Consider the following 27,072-nt stretch of genomic DNA (forward strand, 5'->3'; position numbering starts at 1 on the left):
ATGCATTTTCTTTTGTCTTTTTGGCATTTTCTTTTCTTTTGGAGATATAACAGGTATATCGATCGAACGTACGTTACTTCCTCGACTTTTATATTTTTTCCTTTGTATACGTCACTTGAATTACACACACACACACTTGAAAAGTTTATACATATACGAGAAAAAGAGAGAGGGAGAGAGAAAGAGAAAGAGAGAGAGAGAGAGAGAGAGGGAGTGAGAGAAAGGGTGGGAGGGGGAGAGAGAGGGATGAAGGGAAAAAGTAAAAACATCGAAGAAATAATAAATTTCAATTGCGGGATATAATCGATCTTTTTTCCATTGAGAAGGAAGAATAATAACAAGTTTCTATCTAATTGCAAATCGAACACTACTGTATCTACGGATTTTCTTCTACGGCATACAAGAATAACCATCTTTCAACATTAGGAATGGAAAAACGCGTAAAATGTGAGATCGGAGATGTTTTCGCCACAGCACGTAAGAGCAAAAGATTTATTTTGACCCACACCGCGTCTTTCTACTTTATAAACGCGAAACGTATTAATAGAGAATAATTTATGCATATTTATTGTTCGCGAAAGAGTAAACCATCTCTCGGATGACGTGCATATATCCTTGGAATATTAGGATGAATCCTACGATCGATCTACATATAGATACGCAATCAAATATTCTCTTCAGATTTAATTTATCAATTTAAGTAAATAATTAGTATACGCCGCATCAGGAAGTTTTCTTCGCGTGTTAAATTTAATAAAAATTTTTTATCAATTTGACGATGAATTCTCAATCAAAAATGAAAATTCCTTATTCCGTTATTATTACCGAGTTCGCCTCATCGTTGTAATTTTATCCAAACATCTGATAGAAGCTACAAACTGACAAGCTGATATATTGTCATCGAGCGGGTTGGAACGTTCGTACCGAACGATTCGCACAGGAAACGGTCTAGCTACTATTCCTCGGTGCAGGAAGCAGACGAAATGACAAAACGGTTCGCGTGACGCAAAACGCTCTCTCTCTTTTCTGACGAGGCTCGTCGCTTGTAACGCGGAGGCTTATAATTTTAAACTTTCACGAAAAAACAGAAATACAAATACGATATAACAATAAGAGATTGTGAATGTCTATCTTTATCTATGCGTGTCGTATGCGTGTGCGTGTGCGTGTGCGTGTGTGTGTGCGTGCGTGTATGTATGCTTTCATTTATTTATATATTTCTTTTTTCGAGATTTAATATACATATAACTAACGGCGAGCCATCGAAAGCTTAAAATTGTAATAATTTCATCACGCCTATCTCGTCAGTGCAATCGTCGATACAGTCGATTGGTGTGAAATTTCAATTAACGCCAAACGACTTTAAGAAAACTTTTCGTTCAAACAAAACGATCGGAAGAGAACGAGAAAAAGAGTGGTGTATGGCCAGCAAGACTCGACGATGCTTTTCAAAAACCATCGATTGAATTGAAAACATGTAATCTACCAAAAAAGAAAATATCTACCGATTGCGATAAGACGATCGCATGACGAAAGAGAATTGATTCTTTTTTATTTATCACCTTATTGTCATTATAACGTATTACTTTATCTGTTAACTTTGTCCGTTATTGTCTATTATGATAATAATGATAACAACAATAACAACAACAATAATAATAATATTGATAATAATAACAACAATAACAACAACAATAATAATAATAATAAAACGAATAATAATAATAATAATAACGATAACAATAATAATAATAGTAATAATAATAAAAATAATATTAATCCATTATGAATTCTCGAACGATCATGCATACCTAACTACATCCTTACATATGTATATATCACATACGAAAGAAAAATTCAACTATAAATAGATAAACGCTTATGATTGCTTGTCTGACAATGCCATACGATGTCATTGTTATATATTAATTTTTGTTTATTATTAATTTTATTATTATTATTATTATTATTTTGTTGTTGTTGTTGTTGTTGTTGTTGTTGTTATTATTATTATTACTACTACTATTATTATTATTATTATTATTTTCATTATCATTATCATTATTACTTTTATTAGTATCGTTAATATTATTGGTTTCTTGGGGAGAAGTGTCTTGGCAAACTTTACCATTTTTCTGTTCAATATCTTTTATCTTTTCGATCGATGACCTTTCCCCATTTTTCTTTTTTATCATTTTCGCTAATGATTTCAAAGTAACATATAGCATTACATGTGTATACAAGTATTATGTCATGTATATGTAGGTACTTAGGTATATGTAAAGCTAACTATTATAAAGCGTTCTCTACCGAGTGTACCGATTAAAATAGAACACAAAAATGAAGATTAATGAGTTAACATCGATGTATACGTATATTATCCATACCTATCTTTATAGTGAAACATAATGGAACATATTGTGTAGCGTATTGTCTCTGAAAATATTGTCCTCTCGAATACACATTTATCTAATATATTCTAAATGCTTTTCTATTCGTCGAGCGAACGACATAATATATTCGCAAGGCGATCGTTCGCAGCACATCTGCGTCGGTACACTCTATATTGTTTATACATACATATGTATATTGTCTCGTTAAATTATTATCATTTTTCGAGCTATATTTGTATTACGTATGTACGTATATGTATACATATGTGTATATATGTATATATATGTATATATATGTATATATATATATAAATGTATCAGTATTATTGTTCGAACAGCATTAGAACTTATCCTAGATATTTCGTGTAATAATTCTTACAATCAACGTCACGTTACAGTACAATCTCATTATATCTTCGTTTCCAATTTCCCATATTCCATCAACGATGAAACCGCGTGTTATCTTTAGGCCGGTCACTACTCCAATGTATAATGGTGAATATTACATATAGTACACTCTTAACGAAATAATATTAATTTTATTTTTTCTTTCCACATTAGGACGAGCCACGATTACGATTTATTTACAATTATAAAATAACCTTGTTGACATCGAGTATTTGCGAATAAAATCGTAAATTGGTACGTATGAAAATGGTTCGCATTGATAGTTAGTATTCGATATAAGACGACTTCTTTCAACTCGAATTTTACTCGAAAAATACAAATGCAGCATTTTATTGTGGAATATTATTGAACATTATTGAATATTATTGTCAGAGAGAAGACGACGTAATCGTGGCTCCAATTATTATCAGCACAGTCTCTATTGTCGAAAAGGTTTTTAGATCGAAGCGATATATATATATATATATATATATATATATATATATGCATATATACCTGTATAGGTGTATATACTTAACGCGCGAACGATATACACATGTATAATAATTTGTTCTAATAATCAAAAGGCGCGAAATAGGCGAGTTAAACGTGTAACGTTGAATATAAATATTTCATTAAAATCGATTTAACGACTCGATATAATAGATTGATAATGACGCAAGAAACGAACGACTTTTAATAATAACGATTCGAGTAGTCATAACCGCCTTCGCACTTTTTTCTTCTCGTAGAAAGAGAATAAATTGCCCAAAGGACCCATAACGAGCGCTAATCTCTCGATTGTGGCCCTTACTACTCTCTCGATGCCGGTATTGTCATAAGTAGAAATAACGAATATCGCACAACAAATCCTAATCTACTCTCCAAGTGTTGCTCCGTTCGTCAACACGTATAAACGATTACAAGTGAATTCGTCATTATTGTCGACACATTGCGAATCTTATAAGAAAATCAATTAATACACCAACAATTTCTCAATCGTAATTCTAAATTTCTGTTTTTTTTTTATATTTTGTTTTTTTTTGTGTTTTTTTTTTCCGTTTCTTTTTTATTTTTTTTTTGTGCTTTTTTTTTTTGAGAGACAGAGATTCTCCTCGATATAAATGTCTACCCACGTGTACCTTGTTTTATTTGTAATCTTTAATTAAACGCACGCTCAAATCAAACCTTTCAAAATCATCCTAATCTACGATGGATATAGACGTAACATTTGCAAGTAGATACGCGCTGAAAAAGAGTCATAATCAAAGTGTAGAAATCAGACGACATTTATCTTATTAAATGCTTACACATAGCTATATAACCGGGTATGCAACGTTTCTCGTAAAGCTCTTGTCAACTTTAATTAACGTTCCTAACACGATTATTATCTTTGCTCGCCCATACGTATTGCCCCCGATTTAATATAATTATTATAGTCGTTACTCACGATAATTATTACGCAACGATGCGTATTCTTCTATAAACTCGTTCGCGTACATTTCCTCTCTCGTTTCTTTAAATACGAATTACGAACAGTAATAATAATAACAATAATTATAACAATGGGTGTATATACCTATTATGTGTTTGTGTATTTGTGTATATGCGTACGTAACACGAATTTTTCATTTCATTAGATTTACACGTATATCAATATCTATATATGTATCTGTCATCTTAAAAAGGTCTCGCATAAATTGACTAATTCTTTGGATGTTCGGGCAACGAAAAAGATGCTGCTCGATAATTGGTTTCGCACACCTCCCTTTTTTTCTTAATACAGACACACATCTGAATCAATACGATTCACTCCGCGAAACTATGCAAATAGGTGAGATCCATTCATTTTCCCACATAATCTCATAATTTCTCTCAACTTGTGGTCAAAAACGATCATGACATGCCTACGTATACGTGCATACGTTGTATACGTAAGTACACTGCAGTAAATTCAGAACGTGACATAAATGACATCATTTTAAGGGAGGAAAAAAGAGAGAAAGTATCGTCGGTACCGATAGAATGACTACGTCAATTTTGTTAAGTGAAGATTGAAAGTAGGATCTTTTTTATCTGAGGAATTAACGCGATAAACTTACGTCAGAGATTCAATACAGGTACTTAGTAAACACCCTGCATATATACACGTATTATAGTTACGATCTCGTGTATATGTGTATAAGTAGAAGAGGAGCATTTATATATCCATATACCTATAATATCAATAGATAATAGAAATACATCTAAACCATGTATAATGTAATATATTTTTTCTTAATTTCACGATTAAAACTTTCAATTTACTTTCATCGATTTCATTTTGTTTTCTTTCTTTGCATCTTCTTCGTCTTTTTTTCTCTGTTTTAATTAATAATACTTTCATCGTGTTTCATTTTACGACGCTAATACTTTCAATAATATTATCACTTCCTTGTGAATACTTTCATTCGATTTTCGCAAATCACGCGTTGAGCTTTCTCGCGTGTTTTTCGATTCGGGAAAATTCTCCTAATATCCGTATCGACGAAATAAATCTTTCTCTAGTTTATTGCTATATTTCTACGGTCACGAGACGACTTTGATTCGTCGGCTTTTAGAGAAATTGATGGATAGATAGATAGATAGAAAGAGAGAGAGAGAGAGGGAGGGGGAGAGACAGAGAACTGAATAAACTAGATAAATAACGTGGCCAAAGATATCAGCCGCATTCGTAGGAAATTCCGACTTTCTTCCTTTCGTTTTTTCTTGAAGATTTGCCGAATTAAATGCCTCTGGGCATTTTTTTCGCGTAATCACTAGCGCATACCTATGGGTACGTTCTCTATTCGATTATTGTCGTAAAACGATTCTTATTGTCGGCAAAAAGATTCTTATTGTCTTCGCTTTGATTTCAAAGCGTTTGCCTATACATAGGTAGACGAGTACTCATACCCGTCCTCTAGATTTTCGATAACTAACGAAGAGAGATCGTTTCTCCTTTTCTCAATATTCTTTACCATTAACGGCTTCTTATCTCGCGATGGTTCGAGATTAAACTCTTCCAAGTAAAATCTTTCCAAGCTAACAAAAGTTTCTGATATTGTCACGGTTATTTTCATTAATTATCTCTTGTTGCGTCCGCAATAGCGAACGACTTTCTGGAAAAAGTTTCCTTCTTAGATCGGAGAATTCGAATTGATTCGCACGCACCGAATCTCCACTTTTCCATCGTTGATAGAGCATCGTTCTCTCGATCGTTTAGGCATCGCGATGTTTATTGAAAACGAATACGCGTCTGTGCCGACGGCTGAACGCAAGTTGAAGAAATTCAAGTGGGGATTAACAAACGAATAAAGTAAACTTTCGAAAGTGGAAGGAATACTTTCCTCGCTCAACTCCGTCCTCCCATTTCTTTTTCTCTACTCGTAGTCAGCTTCGAGAATCAGCGCGAAGAAATCAACTTCAATTCCATTGATTCTGCGTAAGGTCGTGCGTATAATCGTCTCTGGCCGGTGGCTGAACCAAAATCGCGTTTAGATCCGTCGCGAACGGATTCGTCGAGTGGAAAGGATTGTTACTGTTTGTCTCCGTCGATCCGTAATTTATAACGGGTGTCTTCTCTTGTGGTTGACCGTACGTATGATCGGCGGTCGTCGTCGGTTGAGCATAATTGTTCCAATCATCGGCGGTGGTGCCATCGCCGAGGGACGGCTGTTTCTGAAATATACATGATATCGTAAAGAGAGCATTCGGAAACATTTACGATACGTAAACGTCAATGGCGTTAAAACTCACAATAAATTCTGACTGCATCGTCGCCGGGGGCGGAGGTACAGGTGGTTTCGTCTGACTAAATTCGTCCATGGGATTCCAGTTCTTCTGTTCCTCGACCGTGGAATCGGCCCAGGGTTGCAACTCTCCGGAACAAAATATTCCATAAAATACGACACCGAAAAAATGAACGCAAGCGGCAATGATGAATACGTTTCTCCACTCTTCGGAGGCCTAAAAGGTTGTTTCTAAATTAGATTCTAGATCTCTTTCTTTTCGTCTCCGCCCGTGTAAATGTTGCATTTTGTGAAATTGCCTCGATAAGGAACTTCTTCAGATTCGATCGATCGAGCGAGCTTACTCACCTTATTTTTCGTGATGTAGTCGACAAAAAACGGTACCAGAAGGCCGGCTACCGTACCTATACCGTTTGACATGCCCATCAGGATGCTCGCGTATTTCGGTGCGATGTCCAAATGATTAACGTTGAAGCCGGAAATGGCGAAGCCACTGCAGGCGACACCAAAAATGAGAGCAAAATTCGCCGTCGTAGCGTCCCTGTGCATGGTCGCGTTCGCGACTAACAAGAAGGAGATTGCCTCCATGCCGAAGCCACCGCAATTAAAGAGCTTTCTAACGTTCGTCGTCGACATGATGCCGCGTCTACGAAGATAATCAGCCAACAAACCTCCGCACGGGACGATGATCGTCATCATCAAGTGGGGGAGCGAACCGACCATGCCAGTCTGATGAAAAAAGAAACAAATATCTTCGATCAGCCGAACGGATATCTTTGTTTTCGAGTAACGAAAAAAAAAAGTTGAACAAATTCAAATGCTACGACGACGACGACGACGACGACGACGACGACGACGAAAAGATGAAACAAGCTTTACACAATTCGGCTTGTTCCAATTACAACATACGTTTACTCTTTTTTAGGTACTAATTGAAGGAATAAATGGACATCGTGCTACGTATAACTACATATAACTTCGAAAATAGAGAAAAGCGTTAATAATAACTCGTAGGTACTTCGACGAGAGGAATATCGAAGGCCTCGTGCAGGAAGCGAGCTTGGAAAAGAACCAAGAGGTAAAAGTTCCAGGATCTGCAAAAGTTGGCGACGATGATCGCGTAGACAGGCATCGACGTTAAAAATTTCTTCCATGGTGTTGTGGCGAACGTAGGTATCGGTGCTGGAACTTGTCCTTGACCCAACGAATCCTCGATATATCGTAGCTCCTTCGCGGAAATCGAAGGATGCTTCGATGGTTTCTCAAAAGCCAGCCAAAGCCACAAACAGAACCAAATTAAACCGGCGATACCTAAAATGTGAAAATTATTAAAATATTTCGCGTATGCTACGTCGATAGGATTCTTCGTCAACGTTCGAACTTTATTATCGAAAAATTTACCGTAAAAGTAAAAGGACGCCGTCCAACCGAATCCGTCGCTCAAGAGACCGGAAAGCGGCATTCCTATCACCATCGCGGCATAGGATCCGCAAAATGCCAAGGTAGCTAATCGTGATCTTTCCAGCGGGGGCGCCCAAAATTTCCAGATCCCGTGACAGGCTGGATATGTAACGCCCTGAAGAAAATGAAAAAAAACTTGATGCGTCCGTCAAGTATCTAAATACGTCCGTATATGTAGGACATGAACTCGGAAGGATATCGTACCTCGACAAAACCTTTCAAGACTTGAACGAACATCTCGACTACCGGATGGACCGTGAGAGCAATAGGCACGAGAAGATTCAGGAACGAAGACATCGCTATAGCCATACCAAATATTTTATTTGCGGGATAACGGGAGGCCAGAAATCCACCCGGGATTTGAGTTATAAGATAACCCCAAAAGAAGGACGAATCCATGGCACTTTCCGTAGCGACCGTCCAGTTGAACTTCATCGGCTCGCCTTTCTCGGTCGAGTTCATCATCGCAAGTTTTGCCATTCCCATGTTACACCTCATACCAAACGAGATAACGAATCCTACAATCCGATCGTTTCCCTCTGTGATCTCTGCCGGCGATACTTTTCGACGGAGAAAACACTATTTCTCCCATTCGGAGTGAGAGGTACTAGAAGAGGTAAGAGAAAACTCACCTCCACAAGCCATTACGGCGATGGTATATCTCTTGGACAAACAGGGACATTCCGGTTTGCAATAAGTATCGATATGTCGTAACGGTGGTCTTTCTGGTTCCGGAAGCGAATCGTAAGACGCTTGTCTACTGTATCCACGCTCGTCCTCGAATCCTCTGTTGTCTTTGCTTGCCTCTGGAGGCATTTCAAACTCCTCGTAGCCGGCATTACTCCTTCTGAATCTGTATTCGTTATGTTAGAAAGAAACGTTAACGACGACGTCGAACGCAACGGCGTTTCATACAAAATCCACAAACAGAAAATGATTAAATTTTTCGATAAACGTTAGAAGATGCTGATGCATTACCCGGAAAGTTTCTCCGATGCTTTAGACTTCAAGGTATTGAAGGCCACAAGACTCGCCGCCGCGAATTCAGACATTTTCCAATTATTGGGCTTGCTTCGGGACTTTTTGTCGTTGCGTTGTTATTCGGCAGTCCCTTGAGTAGGCCAAGTCACATGATTTTTCATTTACGATACGAAATCCCCTGAAAGGATTAGCAACAACTCGTTACGCATGGACTAAAAATTCTCTTCTTTTTCTCATCGTCCAAGATTTTTTAATCTACTTTGCCTAGGTACGTGCATCTATCGAATAGAGAGGAATAAGAAGAACTGGAACAGGAAGAACTAGATGGTCGACAGTTTTATAATTACTTGGGGAAAACAGATCGGGACGAGGACTTTGGAGGATTATATCCTGTTTAATACCTTCTTTTACTCTATCGAGCTACGTGCTTACATACGTATATACATAGGTACATTTATATATATACATATATACATATATATACATACATATCTTCCTATAGATAGATATATAAGGGTGGAAAAGTACGGGAGTGTAGGGGTGTTTATTTGGAGTGGCAGTCTCTCCATCCCTAATCCCTGAACTCTCCGGGGAATCTCTATCTCGAAGGGAGCAGGATCGTGAAGAGAGAGAGAGAGAGAGAGAGAGAGAGATAAAACTCAGCCTTGTCTTACGCTCGTATTTTTCACTTCAACTCTCAAAGTTTCGTCCGCCCTATTTTCATTCTATCGCCATGCTTTGAACAATTTCTACTTTCGTCTTATTCGTAGAATATCAATTTGGAGATATTATACGATTCCTCCAAAGCGTACGTACATAACGTGCGAGAGAAATAAAGTATCGATTTCCACGTGAGAAATTACGTAATGGCTTCCTCGCGCGCGTATCAAATCGATGTATACGTTTTGTAAATCGAGACTACGTCGTTCTGCTTTTGATAAGAGCTGCAAAAAGAAGAATTTGGAAGAGAGAGGAAAAGTCGCGTGACGCGATGATCGAGGAACGATCTTTGAAATGGAAGTGTAAAGATTAGAAGGGTGCGCCAAGATGAGGAGATAAAGAAAGTTATAAAGGACATCGAACGCGAAGAAATGACAGTCGGATATTAAAACGGCACGTGACGAACAAAAGGCACAAAATGCACAGCACGTGTTAACGAATTAGGGTGGAACGACGTCGATGGGAAACGCTGACTCAACTCTTAAATGGACACTGAGCATCCTCCATGTCGATAACTACTCCCCAAAATCTTTTCTTCTCGCTTAGATCGGTTTTATCGATCTCTCTCGAAAGGACGAACGAACGAACATAGTCTTTTTTACTTTCATCTTTCCCAGTTAATTAACATAGTTATCATCTTGTTCTTCTTTCAACGAATTTTCGCAACCCCGATATATAGAATTTTTAACTCCAGAGAGAGAGAGAGAGAAAGTACTATCGAAATACAAAATTCTTCGAAATCTTTAGAAACCTCCACTAATGATTATTCTTGACTGAAGAAAAAAGAGAAAAACGAATAAACGTACCGATCGATAGTCTTTCCAGGGGACGACTTTGTCTGATCCTAAAAACTTTCGGAAAATTCACTGAAGAAAATCACGTCACCAGAAACGTATCACCACTCATATGTAACTTGCAATGCACAAAGACGTAATTCAAGAAGAAGCAAGATTCCTGATCCCTGACGGACGAAACGTGTTCGACTCCACAAGATAATGGAAAATAAAAAGCAAGCATATCGTGAAAAGTTAAAATGAAGATTGGAAAGGGGCGTAAAAATTTAATTCGAGAGAAAAATAAAAGAGAAAGACTCACCAATAATGCAATCCGGATATGATTACGAGCAGGACGATGCGGGGTACGCGACGGAGAACGTCGTCTGACGCTTAGGTCGCCGCCGCCGCCGCCGTCGTCGTCGTCGTCGTCGTCGTCGTCGTCGTCGTCGTCGTCGTCGTTGTCGTCGTCGTCGTCGTCGCCGTCGTCGTAGTCGTCGTCGTCGTCGTCGTCGTCGTCGTCGTCGTCGTCGTCGTCGTCGTCGTCGCCGTCGTCGTCGTCGTCGTGGTCGTGGTCGTCGTGGTCGTCGTAGTCGTCCTCGGCGTCCTCGAGGAGTCGACTTGGAAAGACGTTGTCGGCGCATCACGACGAGGTTGATCGCTCCCATTGGCCGACGAGCTCGACGCATCGATATCACTGGCCAATAGAGTTTATCCAACGACCCCACTCGTGGCCACCCCAGGCGGAGCTTCTTCCACCCCACCTGCCCTTCGACCACCCACACTGCCATGGGAAAACCGTTTGCAACAACAAAACGGCACGCGCAAACAACCATAGTAATGGTATTAAGGACGTTCAACGATCGTACCTTGGATCGAACTCCGATCGAACGATTCACCTCTCTTCCTTCGTTCCTTAATCGATATAGTAACGAGTTTGATCAATTTCAATCGAGGCTCGCGATTTCTTCGACGTTTCAACGAACCGTCGATATTTAATCCTCAACGCGGGTGATTAGCATTTTGCAAGATATTTCTTCAAATATAACTTTTTAAGCGATAAGCTCGAGACGATAGCTTTCCTAGAAAATATACCTTATCAAACATGCGACGTTATTATAGGTATTTCTTTCTTTTGCTTCTTAAACTTATTACTTTACGTTGAAATATCGCTTGCTTCGAAAAGTGATTCAAGAGGTTCCGCAAAAGGATATCATTAACTACGAGTTGAGACGAGATCGTCTTATTCCGACGAAGTAGCAAGCTCGTTGTCGTCGAGAAAAATGACAAATCCTCGGCAATTAATTTCGACGTCTCTTATGTAAATATCGTAGGTTTCTAAAAGGAAGTCGATGTATTTTAATGAAAATATACACGTAGCTCGTTTCTTAGCTCGCATCTTCTCTTCGGGGTTTCGACGACTCGCAAAAGCGAATACTCCTCTCTTTGATCGATCTTAATTATCTCGTTGTTAATATTAAAAGAATTAATATCGGCGAAGGAGGAAGGACATTTGAAGTCAACGCTCGACGATATAATACGATATAAGGTCGAACGATAGAACGAGGCTCGAGAGGAAAAAAGCGATATATCTTTGGTGAGCGAGGAAACGAAGACGAGTCTTGTCCGTCGGTGCGCCGGCTCGAATCCATCGCTAGACGTTAGGAGGCGACTCGCATTGTTACAAACAGAGGGTAAAGCGGCCGCGGCGTGGGCACCCTCTCCACGGTTGCCAGGAAATATCGATCTGCTCCAGAGGCTGCCTGCTATTCTCCGAATGGTAGCTCCGTCATTCTTTATCCTCGCATCGGCAGTCCTATGACCCGAATACGACTCGAATTTCACTATCGTCTCGTCCTCCTCGCGGCTAATATCCGCCTATTCCTTACTGGCGTGTCTTACCGCTGATCGTTAATCCGTCCTCGGTAGGTACGTACTATCAATCGGTCGTTTTTAAATATATAAGATAGGACAAGGATTTGATTGGGAAAACGAGACTCCAAGTCCCGAGCAAGCGCGAGATATAAACGCTACGACTAGATTCTCCTCTAACGTACGCTATTTGCTCTCGTTAAGAAATTTCCTTCCGCTTATTTCTTATTTTAACGAATAAGAGCTCGAGCATCGACCTCGAATAAGAATTTATTGTTTGGTCATAACGCCACCGACATCCTCCCCTTTCCCATTACCCAACAAAGAATACTTAATGTTCTTGCAGAGCGCCACGTATTGTTCCAGCTTGGATCGAAAATCTAAACCAAGATCGCTGATAGATTTCTCGTAATCGTTCATGAATCGTTCGTTCGAAAGAACATCTTTTCTATCTTCGCACGATAATCGTTGAAAAATGTGTTCGAACCGTTTCCCGTTGGTCGAAGTTCCGTCGACGGTCTTTCGATCGTTTAGTATCTGCTTCGATCTTTTCGCACTCTCTCCGTCCGTGAAATTTCTTTTCGAAACCAGATCGCAATTACGAGAACGAGATGTGGATCCGTCGACGAGTTTAATACTTTCCTCGTTCGATCGTCGAGCGCCAGTCGGTAGAAAGCTATCCCGGCGAGTCGACGATCCCTCTCCGATTTTCGATAGGGAATAGGTGGTCGCTCGACGACCTATCGGGGATCGATCGTCGAGGGACGATCGTAAATCGTAAATCGTAATACGATCGAAATGCTTTTCCGGAGTTTTCCGCGAATCTCTCGCTTCCGTTCCTTTCCGATCTCTTCCATCTTCTCTCCCTCGATGAGGTTTCTTGCTCGACGGTCCTCCGGAGGAGCGCCTATCGTCGGCAGTCTCCTCGACGTTCCCCTCGGCCCTTTGTATCAATCTTCGTAAATTCGCACGGAGCATATTCCTCAGTCGACCAATGGACCTCCTTCCACCGTAGAAGGAGCTCAGACAGAAATTCTTCGAAACCAAGTTCGAGCCTCGAAAGCCAATGTAATTTTCTATTCTCGACGTCCACGACTCGTCGCTCGAAAGCTTCCTTCGCTTTCGATCGTAGGAACATTTCCAAGTGTCGCAGGTACAAACGTAGGGCAAACGACTTTTGTATTTTCCCGCGAGGAATCGTTTCTCGTAATCGGCTTCTACAAACGGACGCCTCGACTCCTTCTTCCTCCCCGGCGTTTTCACGCTCGATGACTCTTTATCGCGAAATCTCCCTTCTCTCAGCTTTTCCTTCGATCGCGTTCTCCTCTCCCTTCGCTCGCCGACGGCGGCGACGGTAACGGTCGAACTTGCGTTCGCGTACCTCGACGACGTTCGCGCTCTCGACGTTTGAATCGACGACGATACAAAGTCCCTGTTATCCCCCCTATGACTTTCTCTCAACACCGGACAGAGGAGGCGATCTTGATCCTTTGGGATATCCTTATGGAACGAAGCACCGATCGTGGATGCATTTTGCGCTCGTTCGATCTCTTCCCCCGACGCGCTTCGAAGCTTTTCCTCGTTTTTCGAGGAAACGACGCTCGATGCAGCAGCACTTTTTCGTCCCACGTGAGAAGTAGAAGAAACTTTCGAACCGCAGCAACACCTCGAGTCGCAATCGATCGTCGCTTCTCCCTTGGAAAAGATTTTTCTCGTCGTTGAACGATCCGTGCTCGTCGAAGAACAGTCACAACTGCTAACGATTTCTTCGTTCTCGTCTCTCGTATCGACCGGACGAACGATTTCTTCGGTTTCCAAACCGCATAGCCTTCGAGTACAAACGTCTTCGATGATCTTCGAATCCTCGCTCGTTTTCTCTTCCCTCGGTAACTCCGTCAAATTCAATGTGTCATCCTTGTTCTTGCGGATATCCGACGGAGAAGAGTTCATCTCCTTCAAAATATTCGCGTTCTCGTCGATCCACGGATGGGACAGGACGATCGGAGTTTCGCAAGAAGGAAGACAGGAGCACTCGGTGGTTCGATCGAATAGAATTTCTTCGTTTGAAAGACACGTAGGGTCAACATCGAGTCGTTCGCCTGTCGTTGAACGCGTCAACGAGAAATCCTCGCTGATATTCCCTATTAACGATTCACGTCTCGTACGTACGGAGAGATCCTTCTTTTCCTCTTCTTCTTCTCCTTCTCCTCCCTCTGCCTCTTCGTTTCCCTTTGCTTCGATCGATAAATCATTCATTTCGTCGTTATAATCGTTAGTTTTCAAAAAAACCGTACCTTCGTCGATCGGGCCAGCCTCGCCGCCTTTGCCAGCAACGCCTACGTCACGCCCGTGCACGCTCTGACGGATCGGTACTCGGACTCGATTGGAAAAGAACAGAGAGGCCCTCGCCTCGTCACTTTTTCTACCTGTCAATTTGAAGTTGATGTAACCTGTACGAATGTCCAAAATCAAATGTAGCTCCACGATAGTAGTTTGGCTGAATGTTTTTCGAACGACGTCGTTGAGGCATGAGCATAGATTCAAGATTCCCATTTCGAATTTTCTTTTAGTCGCGATCAGGCACGATTCGCGGAGGAGGCTTGGATCGACCTTGAAAATCTCCCGCGTCACATCGTCGGCTTTAAAGGGCAAAGATAAACGACGTTGTCTTCTTATCCTTGGCTTTAAAGAGATCAAGCAACGGCAACGACGACGACGACGACGACGAGGACGAGGACGTCGACGACGACGACAATCCCAGGTTGAATTCGGCGTAAATGAACTTTGACATTTGTTCCCTTTCTCATCGTCTCGAGGAGACACGTTCGAGGCATTCGATCTTCCGGCATTATCGTTTCCATCGTAGCGTACTGCATCGGGCAAGTCGGAAGAATTTTTCAATCGACGAGAATACTCCTCGTTCGATTCAAAGATGCCCCGCGATTCCACACGTTCGGTACGATCGATTTTTTCGTTGCTAGGAGAATCGTAAGTAGCTGCTCTTTTGCAAGCGCTTCCGTTCAACGGATGGATGGATGCTGCGGATGCTTTCACACTTCCTAAAATAACTTCTGCTCTGTGATCGCGAGAGAAATCTTCTCGACTCTTTCCCGTGCCTTTTTTTCTCATTTTCTCCCTTCTTCTTCTTTTCTCCAATAACCTGCCAATGAAGGAAGAACTCCGTTGAGATCGGTAAGCGTATTTTCGGAGAGAATTTTAATCACAGACGATAATGTCATCCGAACGAGACAGCATTGCCTCTTTCCTAATTTGCCTTTTTATGCTTCTTGAAACGACACGTTAGGAAACGATTATTCATTATCATTAAGCGTTTCGTCTACTCACACGCGATCTTTCTCGCAGTCTTCTCTCGACAGATTGAAATTACTAAGGACGTTCGAATCGAAACCCAAGGCGTCCAATTCTCGGCATATCTTGATCAATCTGTTGTTCAAAACGATCGAATTGACGAAGCAGCCAAGCAGTCCGTCGTTGAGCAAACATTTGGTCGTGTACTTGATGATCTCCTCCATCGCGTCGATCTCCCAGTACCTGCCACGAATCATTCCCAAAGGTACGAGCACGTCCAAACGTTTCTTCGCCCATGAACATCGCTTCGCCAAATCGGAGCCCCATGAATTCATCGAATTCCTTTGATCCACGTTCGATGCTACGATCTGAGAGCCGAAACGGGATGTTTAGTGTACGTCTATAATGTACAGGACGAACGGTCCGAACCATCTTTATTCATTTGGAAATTTTAACAATTATCGTAACACGTACTCGTAAAGATCGAATAGATCTTTTTCGGGCTTCCCAGGGATCCTCAATCCTTTTTATCAAGGACAAAAAAAAAAGAGAAAGCCATTTATGGGAAAAGTGATTTTCTAACTTTTTTAACGACGAAAGAGATAAAGACGATAAAGACGTTCCGTCGGACGTCAATAATTAGATAATTGCGAGGAAAGGTTATCTTTCGCTCCTCCTTGCAGCCTAAATATCTTTCTACCGCCAAAATTACTTCTCTGTCGTTGGAGAGGTGGTATGTACGTACGATTGATCTTTCGCCATGATTCGATCCGATCGAGGAACATGCGGTGCTCCGGAACTTGCACCGTAACCGTTATGAGATTAAAACGTCCGATTAAACGTAATCGATACTCGTTGTCGGATATCGATTAAAAGTAGATTGGCACGATCCGATAAACTACTTTATTATTTTACTATTCGTCAAAAAAATTTAAGTACCCGTACACCCTTTGATATCAAAGGGAATACACGCATAATACCGAGTATAATAAACTAGTTTCGGTCGAACCACCTGACTTCGTTAACTCGGTGACTTGCAGCGACAGCAAAATTCAGGGTCCACCGAATATGCTAATGTGTTTTACGTTAAGTGCCTCAACGCATTGGTGCGAGACCCTTGACGCGGCGAGATTCCGATAGGGGAGAGACATAGAGACGGAGAGAAGGGGAGAAAGGAACGAAGAAGGGACGACGAAAGCGAGGAATAAATAAACGAAAAGAGAATTTCAAACGGTTCGAAATACGAGAGAAAGCCAGTGAAAGGATCCAGTTTGGACCGAACTAACTAACAGGACTAACGACGAACGTTCTACGTTCCGTCGAAGAATTTTTGCGATTTTACAATAGGATTAAAATCTCAAGAAAATTAAAAAGTGATATAAACTTTTCGGAGAAGAAAGGAGAAAGGTCGCAACATTTGAAAGAAATACCAAAGTACGTGTATATTAGATAATCGCACGATCTAATTCGTGAGAAAACGTGACAAAGCGAGGACGGAATAAATACCCAGTTGAAGAAAGGAAGGAAGAATGAACGAGAGAGATGGGAATCTATTTCCGAAATTTTTCGGAGAGACGGGTGTACTCCATTCGCATAGCCGCTCCGTGGGGATCAATACTCGTGACGCCGAGACAAAGCGTAACAACCCCTCAACGCAGACGTCATTAAACAATGTATTTATACTGGTTGCTATTTAGTACATATTCTATTTCTCTCGATTTTCCGCTCATCCGATCTCTTTCTCATTCGCGTAGATAGCAGAGAAAAAGGAAAGGAATAATTCAAGAAAAAAAGAAAAAAGAGAGAAGACGAGCCAATCGAAAGAATTCTACGGCAATTTTACAGACGCGATCTCTGGCCTTTCGCCATGCGAGAAATCGGACGAGCTATGTCTAACGATGATTTTCCACGTTTGACCTCTCCTCTGCTGACCCGTATTTTACACGCTAACGATGGATCGAGGAATTTACAGGGAGCTATAAACCTCTCGGGCGAGATTGAAATCTCTCTCTCTCTCTCTCTCTCTCTCTCTCTCTCTCTCTCTCTCTTTTAACTTTGCTCCCATATCGAGAGCTACACACACCACACAAACGCATATCCTTGGAATCTTGCAAAATGATTTCATACGACGAGAGAGAGAGAGAGAGAGAGAGGGAGAGATCCATCGATTTCCATCGGTATACCAAACTAGGAATTAAATTTGAAGAATTGCATTTGAAAGTTCGTAAACGCGGGACAACGACTAATAGACGTTTATACACCGACCGTAATGAGAAGGGTCCTTTGATATCTTCCCCTTTTATCTCTGGCAAAAATGATCCCTTCGACTCTCCATTTATATTTGATAAAAGCACGGAACTCCCTCGAAATTTCAGCCGTGATTATCGAAGTAATTATCATATTATTTCGATCGAACATGAACGATAATGTACGATAACTACGAAAGAAATTAAAAAGAAATTCTTTGGGCTTTTCTATGATGCAAGTGGAATAAGTTGCCACTAACGTAGATTCGACTGCTCTAAAGACATCTTTGAATGCGATAAGAGAAGAATTATTTTGCGAGTAATTGCAAATGACTATCCAAGTACGAACAAATATGAAATTTGATATGTTATAGACATATGTATTCATCCCGCTCACAATCTTCGCTCGTAATTCGGTTTCACGAATGTGGGTTGCCAGAAACGTAGTGGAGCAGCGAGTGGGAGGTTCGAAGGTTCCCTTTTTGCTCCCGTAAAATCGAAAGGATCAATACTTTGATACTAGCTGAGACCACCAACGGCGCTCTCTTCTCGAGGATTCCGAGAGTGCGATTGACGCGAATACCGGCAGCCATCGGAGAAAAAATCTCGTCAAGGACCCGTTCGTTTGTTCCGTTCGTCTACTTGGATCAACCACCTATCGTATCCCGGTAATTAAGAAAACGTTATTCTCTCGTTTCAGACCAGTCTGAAAACTAATTTTTCTTCGCTTCTCGATGACCTTTTTCCTAGATTCTGTGCATGCGCGCGCGTGTGTCAATCAAAAAATTGGCATGTTTCATTGTCGTACCAATAATCATTTTCTCCTCTTAATTACAGCTATAATTCACTCCTCTCGCTATGCCGTACTGTATTCTACTTCTCTTGATAGCCGTTGCTACCCAGGCATCGTTATATTTACCACCTACGATTCAGGTAAAATTAATCGAGCGCTCTTGATTGTCACTAACGAACAAATCGATTTCAATTAGTCAATCTATCGATTTTTAGGAAGAACATTTCCTGGAGAAAAGACATCATCAAAATACCATCGATACGTTGAATGATTTTATCGACGCTGTCAATTCCTACGCCAAATATTTTGGCAATTCTCGATTGTCCGATGACTTTGACAAGGCCAAGGAAATACCGGTAGATTTACCGGCTGATTACGAAACCGTCGATACGTTCAATCCCAATCCAAGTATTCGCGATCAAGAATACCTGCAACATAGTACTTTGTGGAGCCATCAGCATGCGAATGATTATTACAGGGGTAATGACAGACATAGGATACAGGCTGCTAGTTTAAAAAGTGGAAAAGATGAGAAAACTGAAAATGCATTACCTGCTTATTGCACACCACCGAATCCTTGCCCGATAGGATATACCAGTGAGTTATATTTTCTCGTATCTTCCACGTATTTTCCGATTAAAGTAGCGCACCCGTCGTATCAATCTTTTTTTTTTTTTTTCTTCTTTATCTCAAGCGTTCTTCTTATACAAGCAAACAATTAGCTGCCTTGTAAAACCTTATATAATATATATATAATATCATAGAAAAAACCGTACTTGATTTCAATCAGGTGAAAACAACTGTCTTGTCGATTTTGAGAACACGGCGGCGTTTAGTCGTCATTATCAAAGCATACAGGATTGCATGTGCGATACCGAGCACATGGCAGATTGTTCGTCTAATTCTATTAGCAATAGTGGACTTCCTGGTATGCGTATTTCAAATTCCGATTTTGATCAGATCGTCGAATTTCAGGTAAGTCGACGAACGTTTGAATCTGAACTTTTTAGCTTATTCATACGATTTTCTTTTTAGGAAGAGAATCCGTTCTTCCAAGGAGAAAAATTACCGATAGCTGCGAAAAAAGGTACAAATGTGGTTTACTAAAAAGGCAAAGATATAGAAATGTTATCTATCGAGTATTTACGATCAAGTCACATTGAATACTATGCACTATGCTCGATGGAAAAATATTATATGTGTGTTAAATAAAAGGATTGTAATACATGCTTATGTCATGGATATATACACATACATACATGTGTGTATGTATGTGTATATAAATATGTACATATATATATATGTATATATGTATATATATATACATATATATATATATATATATAGAGAGAGAGAGAGAGAGAAAGTTACATACACATAAAAATTTGTTCTACATAAATTATTCAAGATTTTTTGAATATATTATACATTAAAATGATCGTCGTCGCAGTAAAAAATGCTATTATTAAAAGGAACCATTTAGTTTATGGATGTAAACAAATGTAATATATATATATATTACATACAGACACACACGCGCGCACACGAAGCAGGCAGACAGACGGACACAGACACAGACACACGCACAAATTATACGTATCTTAACGTGACATTTATCGTTCAATTTTACCCGAAATTCCATGAAAAAAATGAATTTGATATAATTACGTACAAGATATCTCACATTCCGTTTCATTGCATTCTTTGAAAATGCTACCGATAAGATATTCAATAATTAATCATTATTTATCATATATATGATGTATGAAAGGCATCGGGTCGCGAGGGATTGCACCTTATTAAGTACATCTCTATATTTGAAATGTAATATCTCTAGCAAAGTTAACAATTGATAAATTACGAGAAATATTATCTTATAAAGATACAACGCGAGCGTACAAAATGACGATACCGTCTTACTGCTTTCTAAAACTTTTCAATATCGGATAAATGTTATTTAATGCGTCCTGTAATTCGGACCGTTTCTTTGCACCTGCAACATAAGGTAATCTTAATATTTACATCTACAGACAACTTAACGGGAGGATAATCCCTTGAATCGCATACACACGCTAACTATTATTATATCGATTTAACATTGTTCGATCTTACCAGTTAATACAATCTTTCCATTTACAAATATGAGTAATACCACTCTTGGTAAAACCATCCTATATATTAAACCTGAATAGAGCTCTGGTTCGTAACTAGAAAACTGACCGTGCATTTGATTTAAATTTTCCAATTTAATAGGAAATTTAAGATCGCACGTGGCAACTATATTTTGTACTTTAAAATTATAAAATTTGGCCTGCAACGAACGAGCCGTTATAGTAAGAATATAAGTAAAAGATCAATCTTTTAAAAGATATCAAGCGACGTCTTACTGGGAAACCCAATTTTTGTATAATCCTAGCAAACTTTCTTGCTGCCAAACAAGAATCCGCTTCGCTTCTAGCACCGGTACAGACTAATTTTCCAGAACGAAAAATTAAAGCCGTCGTCGTGGGATTGCGTATTCTCATTATTAAACCGGTGAATCTTGCTGGATTGTATTCCGAATTCCTAGTTCTTGTATTAATGTACATCAGTCTTAATTCCGTACCTAAGTTAACGGTAGAGACGACGTTTCTGAAAAATAATGATAAAGAGGAGTAATCGTTTAATAAAATTGGACGTTAAAGATATAGCGAGGGTAAATGGACGAAGATGGATAAAGATAAATTTATTCTATGCCTCAGAGATCTAGGACGGTTTTCTTACTGTACGCAAGCCTCTGGAATTTCTTTTGTACCGTTGGCCGTATTGGGTACCACTGGATTCATGGTAGTAGATGGATTAACATTTTGAGATGTACTGGGCCGTGGCACGTTAGTCTGTAATCAAGCATGTAATCAATCTGATTTCTCAAAAAAATTGATTCGCATTTAATAACCTACCGATAACGGCGGAGCCATACATATATCCTCGGTGATATTTCTCACAGGAGCGTTCAATAATTGTTTCAACTCTTCGTTATCGTCTTGCTCGAGAGTTGCCATTCCTCCTTCTTTCTTTCGAACTAAGTTTGTAAATTTGTTGAAAAAAAACAGAGTTGTCCAAACACGTGGCTGCACCGGTTGACAACCGTTGTGCCTGAAGTTGGCCCAAAATGATCCAAGCAAGATGGAAAGAGTCGAAACCATCTTGAAACGCATGCGTGATACTTTATCGATTGGCCCAATTCAAATAAAGGCGGCAACTTCGGATAGATGCGTATATCGGTTAACGTTAGCAGGTGTTATCGTCATAATTCAAAATATTATATTACCGTTGCAAGCCAAATCGAATTCCATAGGCAATAAATAGTTCGATATTTGTGCGTAACTCTCCCCTTAATGCTATTGGCTGTTAACAAGCCTATCGTTTAGCCAGGTTTTGATGTCAATTCGTTGCCGTTGACAACGCGACGTAGCGTTAAGGTTACGGAGTAAGTGGTTGCGGAGTCGGAACGAAGGGACGACAGGAAAACACCGTTTTCTTCTTTTTTCGAGTGGACGAGTGTAACGCCACGAGAGTGAACTTTTAACTCGATACTTTGAAGTAAGTACTTTCGTCGATCTATCTCTCTCCCTCTCTCTCTCTCCCTAAAGAAGAAAGGAAGATGAGTTCGATCTTTGGTGGGGGGAGTAGCGACAATAACGTTAACGTTGTCATCTTCGATACGTCAAAGAATGAAAGAAAATTGAACGAGGAGTTCAAAGTGTTGCAGAGAAAGTTAAAACCAAAATGGAAATTGGTCGAGTAAGTAACCTTCCTCGATCGTTTTGCGCGAACGCTGTACCGTTTGATCTTCCATGGAATTTCTTTCAGAAACAACGATACCATCACCGAAGAGTCACTGACGAGTGGAAGGGTCTTTGTACTCCCGGGACCAAGAAATAAGTTCACCGAAATCGAAATGAACACTATCCGTAATTTTGTCAACAACGGCGGCAACGTTCTGGTGATGTTAGGCGAAGGTGGCGAAAACAAATCGAACACGAATATTAATTTCTTGATCGAGGAATACGGGGTGATGGTGAACAATGGTAGAGTTATATATCGATCGACTTTTCTTTTCGATAGTACATGCAAATGCTTTGGAATGTTTCAGACAGCGTCGTACGTATGGGCTATAATCAAACGTTGCACCCGAAGGAATGTCTCGTCTCTCAAGGCTTGTCCAACAAATCGACGTTTTTGAAGAATCACAACGAATACTCGTAAGAACATCCGATGAGATAAACAAACGGTCGCCGTCATTAATGTTATATTCCTTGATCGATCAGAGACATCAATTTCCTATATCCATACGGCGCAACATTGAACGTTGTGCAACCATCGGTGGTCGCGTTGTCAAGCGGCTCGATTGCTATTCCAATGAACAGACCTATCTGTGCTTACTATTCGGGTAAAAGCGGATCTGGTAAACTGGTTGTTTTGGGCTCGGCCAGGATGTTTACGGATCCGTATATCGAGAGGGAGAAGAATAGTGCCTTGCAAGAAATGATTTTCGATTTCTTCGATTCGAACGATACGGCCGAGAAAGATTTTCAATCGGACGACGTCGATGTAAGTCTACAAAAAAAAAAAAGAAAGAGGGAAAAAGAAAAAAAAATCAAAGATTCACGATCTATGACCTTACGATTTACGACTCTTCGTCTTTGGGGTATTTTTTTAGTTTTGGGAGTACAACTTTGTACCCGATATAACGCAACAAGCGGACAATCCAAAAGTTTGTACGCAGGATCTCGACAACATCGAGGTTCCGCGAGAATATACGAAATTGTTTAAACATCACTTTTATTCGATAAACTTGAATATGGTACCGGCTGCTATAAAGGCATACGAAACTTTGGGAGTAAAGCACGAATCGTTGAGCTTGATACCACCTCATTTTGAGGCACCTCTACCGCCGACCCAAGCATCGGTAAAAATTTTACGGAGAGATCGATTCGATTTCGGAACTCGTTGGAAAATAATCATTCTCGTTGTTAATATATAATCGTTCTCAGGTGTTTCCACCGAGCTTTCAGGAATTACCACCACCAGCGTTAGAGTTATTTGACCTGGACGAAGCATTTAGTTCCGACTTATTAAAGTTATCCCAATTGACGAATAAATATATGTCGACTAAGAATTTAGCGAGCGACACCGAATTAGATCATTATATTAGAGAATTTGGCAGTATATTAAGGATCAGCAGTTCCGACACTCATACGGCCAGCGAAGTATTGAATCGTGTTTTTCAAAAGATATCCAGCTATAAGACCATGCAAGAGAGAAACGAATACGAAACCAAAATTTTCTAAGATTTCTTGTATATAATTATCTTTTTTATTGTAAATGTTACAAAGTGAAAAATAAAAATTTGTATGACGTTGAGAAAAAATATCACAATATATATAATTTTGAAGAAAGGAAAAGAAAAGGTGTGTTCCAGCGCCATCTCGCGTAGCGGCGGTGAACTTTCGTGTGATGCGAAAAAATGTTTGACAAAAGATGGCAGCAACGTTTCCATTACAAACATTGGATCTGTTGTGCATTTTCTCTGATAAAAAACACTGTTGTCTGTTTTAGATCGTTAGGTGAAAATTTTCAAAGATTAAAATGCTTTGTTTAATGTAAAAATTAATGATTTGTTCAAACGTGTATATAGTGAAGACAGAATGTCGGTATTCTTCGTGAATACGTAAGTATATGTATACACGCGCACACGCGCGCGTGCACGCACACGCACACATTAGTCCACACACGTACGTATATGCATATATGTATATATGTATATACGGACGTGTATATAAAGATGGTGTTTTAATATGTTGAGGTTATATCTAAAATTATGCCTTTTTCCCAATAAATATTGCACCTTATCGCGCGTATCTGTGCGACATGTGAATTCCTATAATAAAGAATTTATAACAATTTAATCGTACAACTCTACTCGTTGTTAAATATATTCTATATTTGTCATGATAGTAACCAGGACAGCGAAGTTGAAGGGGACTCGAACGGGGATTTACAAATTGCATCACCTGGCAGTTCGGAAGCCCAACAAAACTTAATTCAATTTTGGCCAAAGGTTACGGAAGAAATAAAAAAAATTAGGACCGTAAGGAAAACTTGTTTTGATTTGATCGTTAAATACGCTTAAATAAGATAAGGAATAAGTAAGTTTTTTGACGTAATCTTATTGATTCATAGATAGATCAAAAAACTCAATCTCTACCACTAGCTAGGATAAAAAAGATCATGAAGTTGGATGGCGATGTTAAAATGATAAGCGCGGAGGCTCCAATGTTATTTTCTAAAGCGGCAGAAATCTTTATTCACGAGCTTACTCTCAGAGCATGGGTTCACACCGAAGATAATAAAAGGCGTACACTTCAGAGGAACGACATAGCGATGGCAATAACGAAATACGATCAGTTTGATTTTCTTATCGATATTGTTCCTAGAGACGAATTGAAGCAAAGCAAAGCACAAACAGAAAGCACAGTGCGCACGTCCATGAACTCGGATCAAGTTCATTATTACTTTCAGTTAGCGCAGCAACAAGCTTCGGCGAATCAAAACGTACAAAATAATGGCACGGCCACGCAACCTATACAAATTGTACAACCTTCGACGGGACAAATACAAACGATTAACATTGGTAGTCCTGTGGAACAGGTAATCTCTTTCGCGTTTATTGTCTTTGTATTAAATGCCGTAAGAAAAAATCTTTGTTAATGATAACAAGTTCTTATCGCTGAATGATTTCTTATTTCTTTTTCTTTTTTCTTTTTTTTTCTTTTTTTTTTTTTTTTTTATCAAGGAAACATCTAACGCGAGTACAACTCAAACCGTCACTGTGCAAAGTCCGCAGCAATCGTCGGGCCAACAAATAATTCAGTTACAACAGGCGCAACAAACTCCATCTTCTCAGACTGGAGGAATTCAAATTGTACAACAAATTGTAACTCCCACTGGGGAAATACAACAGATACCTGTAACTATACTATAGAAACAGATACGCGATCATTATACAGCAAATTTTTAATGAAATATTATTAAATTATTCGTTATTTTCTTCTATTCATATTCGTGTATTCTACAGATCCAGTTGACTCCTCAGCAACTACAAATGATACGCATGCAGGTTCAAGGAGGTAGCAATCAGCCTATCATAATCCAGACCGCTCCCATTCAAACTCAACCACAACTCATACAAGTCGCGCAGGGTGCACAGGCGCCAGTTTTCTTACAGACCAGTGCCGCCGATAACGAGTAACAATAACATATAGTTTTAACTAATATTTAACTCTTTGCGCTGAAACCCCGAGATATTTCTGGTACGAGTGAACAGGTAAGCTGTATTTAACAAGTGAACTCTATTTCTGAACGCAACTTACTCGTTACTGTTGTGCTACATGCAAGTTCTCTTACAATTCGCTTCATAAGCTGTGCATATGAAGTATGTATAAAGAAAGAGAGAGAGAGAGAGAGAGAGAGAGAGAGAGAGAGAGAGAGAGAGAGAGAGAGAGAGAGAAATCTTTGGGAGATGCTTAATCGATAGGAGGGGCAAAGTTTCCGGGCAATAATCGATCGAAAGTACGTCACTCGCTGTACGAGCAAAAATCATTACGACCAACAGGGTAGCCAGAGGAAAAAGTATTAATGACAGCAAAGAGTTAATTATTACTCAAAGTATCAGGTTAAATGGTTAATATAAGATTGTATGATAACGAATAAAATCTTTTGTAAATTATTCCTAATATTCTAGAGAGATCCTTTTACCGTATATCCTGGCTTAATAAAAGAAAAACGTATGTATGTCAGACGACGTGGCCAAATCATCGACGTGGGAAGCATCTAAAAAGGGCGGATTATCAAGATTCAAAAGGCCTATCTATAAAACGGTTTACGCGCGGATTCGAATCATTCGTAATCGCCTATTGAATATTTCTCCAAGGACGATCGAATATCGCGAGCACGTTATAAGACGCCTCTCGAAGGGTTGTCACTGAAGTGAAATGAGGTGAATTGAAGCGAGGTAAGGCGAAGAATAAAGATAAGCAGCGAACGCAAGATGTAATCTGATTCGTGCGTCGCGTTTCTTGGCCGCTGGCTGCTTCGCATGGTTGAGCTTAGGACTGGCTGGTGCAACTTGTATTATGTTTCACGTTACTGTGGTTCTTGTCTGGTAAATCTCGAGACTCCTTGCTGCCTTCGACGATCTCGAAATATCGCGCAGCGATAAAATAATAACATATGAAAGCTTATAAATCCGGTTAACTTGCATACGTACATGTATACGTACGTAGTACATACGTCCGCCTTAACGTACGTTGGTCGGAAAACGCA

General features: G+C 39.9%; 6 protein-coding genes across 7 annotated transcripts; 3 read left to right on the forward strand and 3 right to left on the reverse strand.

Annotated features, from left to right (window-relative positions):
• Positions 1–277: 277 nt before the first annotated feature.
• On the reverse strand, positions 278–11,063 carry LOC127070996 (vesicular glutamate transporter 1). Its single transcript, XM_051009681.1, has 9 exons — positions 10,808–11,063; positions 8,990–9,170; positions 8,644–8,864; positions 8,216–8,529; positions 7,952–8,126; positions 7,569–7,861; positions 6,899–7,279; positions 6,558–6,767; positions 278–6,479 (listed from the first exon to the last, which is right to left on the reverse strand). The coding sequence occupies exons 2-9, from the start codon at positions 9,061–9,063 to the stop codon at positions 6,225–6,227; spliced, it is 1,923 nt and encodes a 640-aa protein (XP_050865638.1). The 5' UTR covers positions 9,064–9,170; positions 10,808–11,063; the 3' UTR covers positions 278–6,224.
• A 75-nt stretch (positions 11,064–11,138) lies between these two features.
• Positions 11,139–18,215, reverse strand: LOC127070992 (uncharacterized). Its single transcript, XM_051009671.1, has 3 exons — positions 15,703–18,215; positions 11,355–15,517; positions 11,139–11,269 (listed from the first exon to the last, which is right to left on the reverse strand). Exons 1-2 carry the CDS (start codon positions 15,999–16,001, stop codon positions 12,628–12,630), a joined length of 3,189 nt encoding a protein of 1,062 aa, XP_050865628.1. The 5' UTR covers positions 16,002–18,215; the 3' UTR covers positions 11,139–11,269; positions 11,355–12,627.
• Positions 18,216–18,424: 209 nt separating this feature from the next.
• Positions 18,425–20,144, forward strand: LOC127071011 (uncharacterized). Its single transcript, XM_051009709.1, has 5 exons — positions 18,425–18,580; positions 18,750–18,845; positions 18,921–19,302; positions 19,496–19,680; positions 19,741–20,144. The coding sequence occupies exons 2-5, from the start codon at positions 18,771–18,773 to the stop codon at positions 19,810–19,812; spliced, it is 714 nt and encodes a 237-aa protein (XP_050865666.1). The 5' UTR covers positions 18,425–18,580; positions 18,750–18,770; the 3' UTR covers positions 19,813–20,144.
• Positions 20,145–20,270: 126 nt separating this feature from the next.
• LOC127071009 (uncharacterized) lies at positions 20,271–21,902 on the reverse strand. The gene is made up of 5 exons (XM_051009706.1): positions 21,645–21,902; positions 21,469–21,581; positions 21,093–21,336; positions 20,818–21,016; positions 20,271–20,698 (listed from the first exon to the last, which is right to left on the reverse strand). The coding sequence occupies exons 1-5, from the start codon at positions 21,900–21,902 to the stop codon at positions 20,622–20,624; spliced, it is 891 nt and encodes a 296-aa protein (XP_050865663.1). The 3' UTR covers positions 20,271–20,621.
• Positions 21,903–22,300: 398 nt separating this feature from the next.
• LOC127071006 (intraflagellar transport protein 52 homolog) lies at positions 22,301–24,118 on the forward strand. 2 transcript variants are annotated; one of them, XM_051009702.1, is made up of 6 exons: positions 22,301–22,488; positions 22,558–22,775; positions 22,841–22,949; positions 23,016–23,298; positions 23,408–23,656; positions 23,742–24,118. In XM_051009702.1, the coding sequence occupies exons 1-6, from the start codon at positions 22,349–22,351 to the stop codon at positions 24,036–24,038; spliced, it is 1,296 nt and encodes a 431-aa protein (XP_050865659.1). In that variant the 5' UTR covers positions 22,301–22,348; the 3' UTR covers positions 24,039–24,118. The 2 variants fall into 2 exon arrangements, with proteins under 2 accessions (XP_050865659.1, XP_050865660.1); XM_051009703.1 differs by lacking the exon at positions 23,408–23,656.
• Positions 24,119–24,252: 134 nt separating this feature from the next.
• LOC127071008 (nuclear transcription factor Y subunit gamma-like) lies at positions 24,253–26,476 on the forward strand. Its single transcript, XM_051009705.1, has 5 exons — positions 24,253–24,418; positions 24,706–24,838; positions 24,931–25,398; positions 25,544–25,717; positions 25,826–26,476. Exons 1-5 carry the CDS (start codon positions 24,396–24,398, stop codon positions 25,997–25,999), a joined length of 972 nt encoding a protein of 323 aa, XP_050865662.1. The 5' UTR covers positions 24,253–24,395; the 3' UTR covers positions 26,000–26,476.
• Positions 26,477–27,072: the final 596 nt, after the last annotated feature.

The sequence above is a fragment of the Vespula vulgaris genome, chromosome 20 (assembly GCF_905475345.1).
Source record: "Vespula vulgaris chromosome 20, iyVesVulg1.1, whole genome shotgun sequence".
Taxonomy (NCBI): Eukaryota; Metazoa; Arthropoda; class Insecta; order Hymenoptera; family Vespidae; genus Vespula; species Vespula vulgaris.

Excerpts from the sequence above, each read along its gene's own strand:
- LOC127070996 (XM_051009681.1), bottom strand. The coding sequence starts at position 9,063 with ATGTCTGAATTCGCGGCGGCGAGTCTTGTGGCCTTCAATACCTTGAAG. Across the intron at positions 7,280-7,568 it reads TCGATATTCCTCTCGTCGAA|ACTGGCATGGTCGGTTCGCT; the intron begins GTACCTACGAGT and ends TTTTTTCATCAG. Across the intron at positions 6,768-6,898 it reads ACTACATCACGAAAAATAAG|GCCTCCGAAGAGTGGAGAAA; the intron begins GTGAGTAAGCTC and ends ACAACCTTTTAG.
- LOC127070992 (XM_051009671.1), bottom strand. The coding sequence starts at position 16,001 with ATGAATTCATGGGGCTCCGATTTGGCGAAGCGATGTTCATGGGCGAAG. Across the intron at positions 15,518-15,702 it reads GACTGCGAGAAAGATCGCGT|GTTATTGGAGAAAAGAAGAA; the intron begins GTGAGTAGACGA and ends CTTCATTGGCAG.
- LOC127071011 (XM_051009709.1), top strand. The coding sequence starts at position 18,771 with ATGCCGTACTGTATTCTACTTCTCTTGATAGCCGTTGCTACCCAGGCA. Across the intron at positions 19,303-19,495 it reads TTGCCCGATAGGATATACCA|GTGAAAACAACTGTCTTGTC; the intron begins GTGAGTTATATT and ends GATTTCAATCAG. Across the intron at positions 19,681-19,740 it reads ATCAGATCGTCGAATTTCAG|GAAGAGAATCCGTTCTTCCA; the intron begins GTAAGTCGACGA and ends TTTTCTTTTTAG.
- LOC127071009 (XM_051009706.1), bottom strand. The coding sequence starts at position 21,902 with ATGCGTTTCAAGATGGTTTCGACTCTTTCCATCTTGCTTGGATCATTT. Across the intron at positions 21,582-21,644 it reads GTATGGCTCCGCCGTTATCG|ACTAACGTGCCACGGCCCAG; the intron begins GTAGGTTATTAA and ends GCTTGATTACAG. Across the intron at positions 21,337-21,468 it reads ATTCCAGAGGCTTGCGTACA|AAACGTCGTCTCTACCGTTA; the intron begins GTAAGAAAACCG and ends ATTATTTTTCAG.
- LOC127071006 (XM_051009702.1), top strand. The coding sequence starts at position 22,349 with ATGAGTTCGATCTTTGGTGGGGGGAGTAGCGACAATAACGTTAACGTT. Across the intron at positions 23,299-23,407 it reads TTCAATCGGACGACGTCGAT|TTTTGGGAGTACAACTTTGT; the intron begins GTAAGTCTACAA and ends GTATTTTTTTAG. Across the intron at positions 23,657-23,741 it reads TACCGCCGACCCAAGCATCG|GTGTTTCCACCGAGCTTTCA; the intron begins GTAAAAATTTTA and ends AATCGTTCTCAG.
- LOC127071008 (XM_051009705.1), top strand. The coding sequence starts at position 24,396 with ATGTCGGTATTCTTCGTGAATAC. Across the intron at positions 24,839-24,930 it reads AAATAAAAAAAATTAGGACC|ATAGATCAAAAAACTCAATC; the intron begins GTAAGGAAAACT and ends ATTGATTCATAG. Across the intron at positions 25,718-25,825 it reads GGGAAATACAACAGATACCT|ATCCAGTTGACTCCTCAGCA; the intron begins GTAACTATACTA and ends TGTATTCTACAG.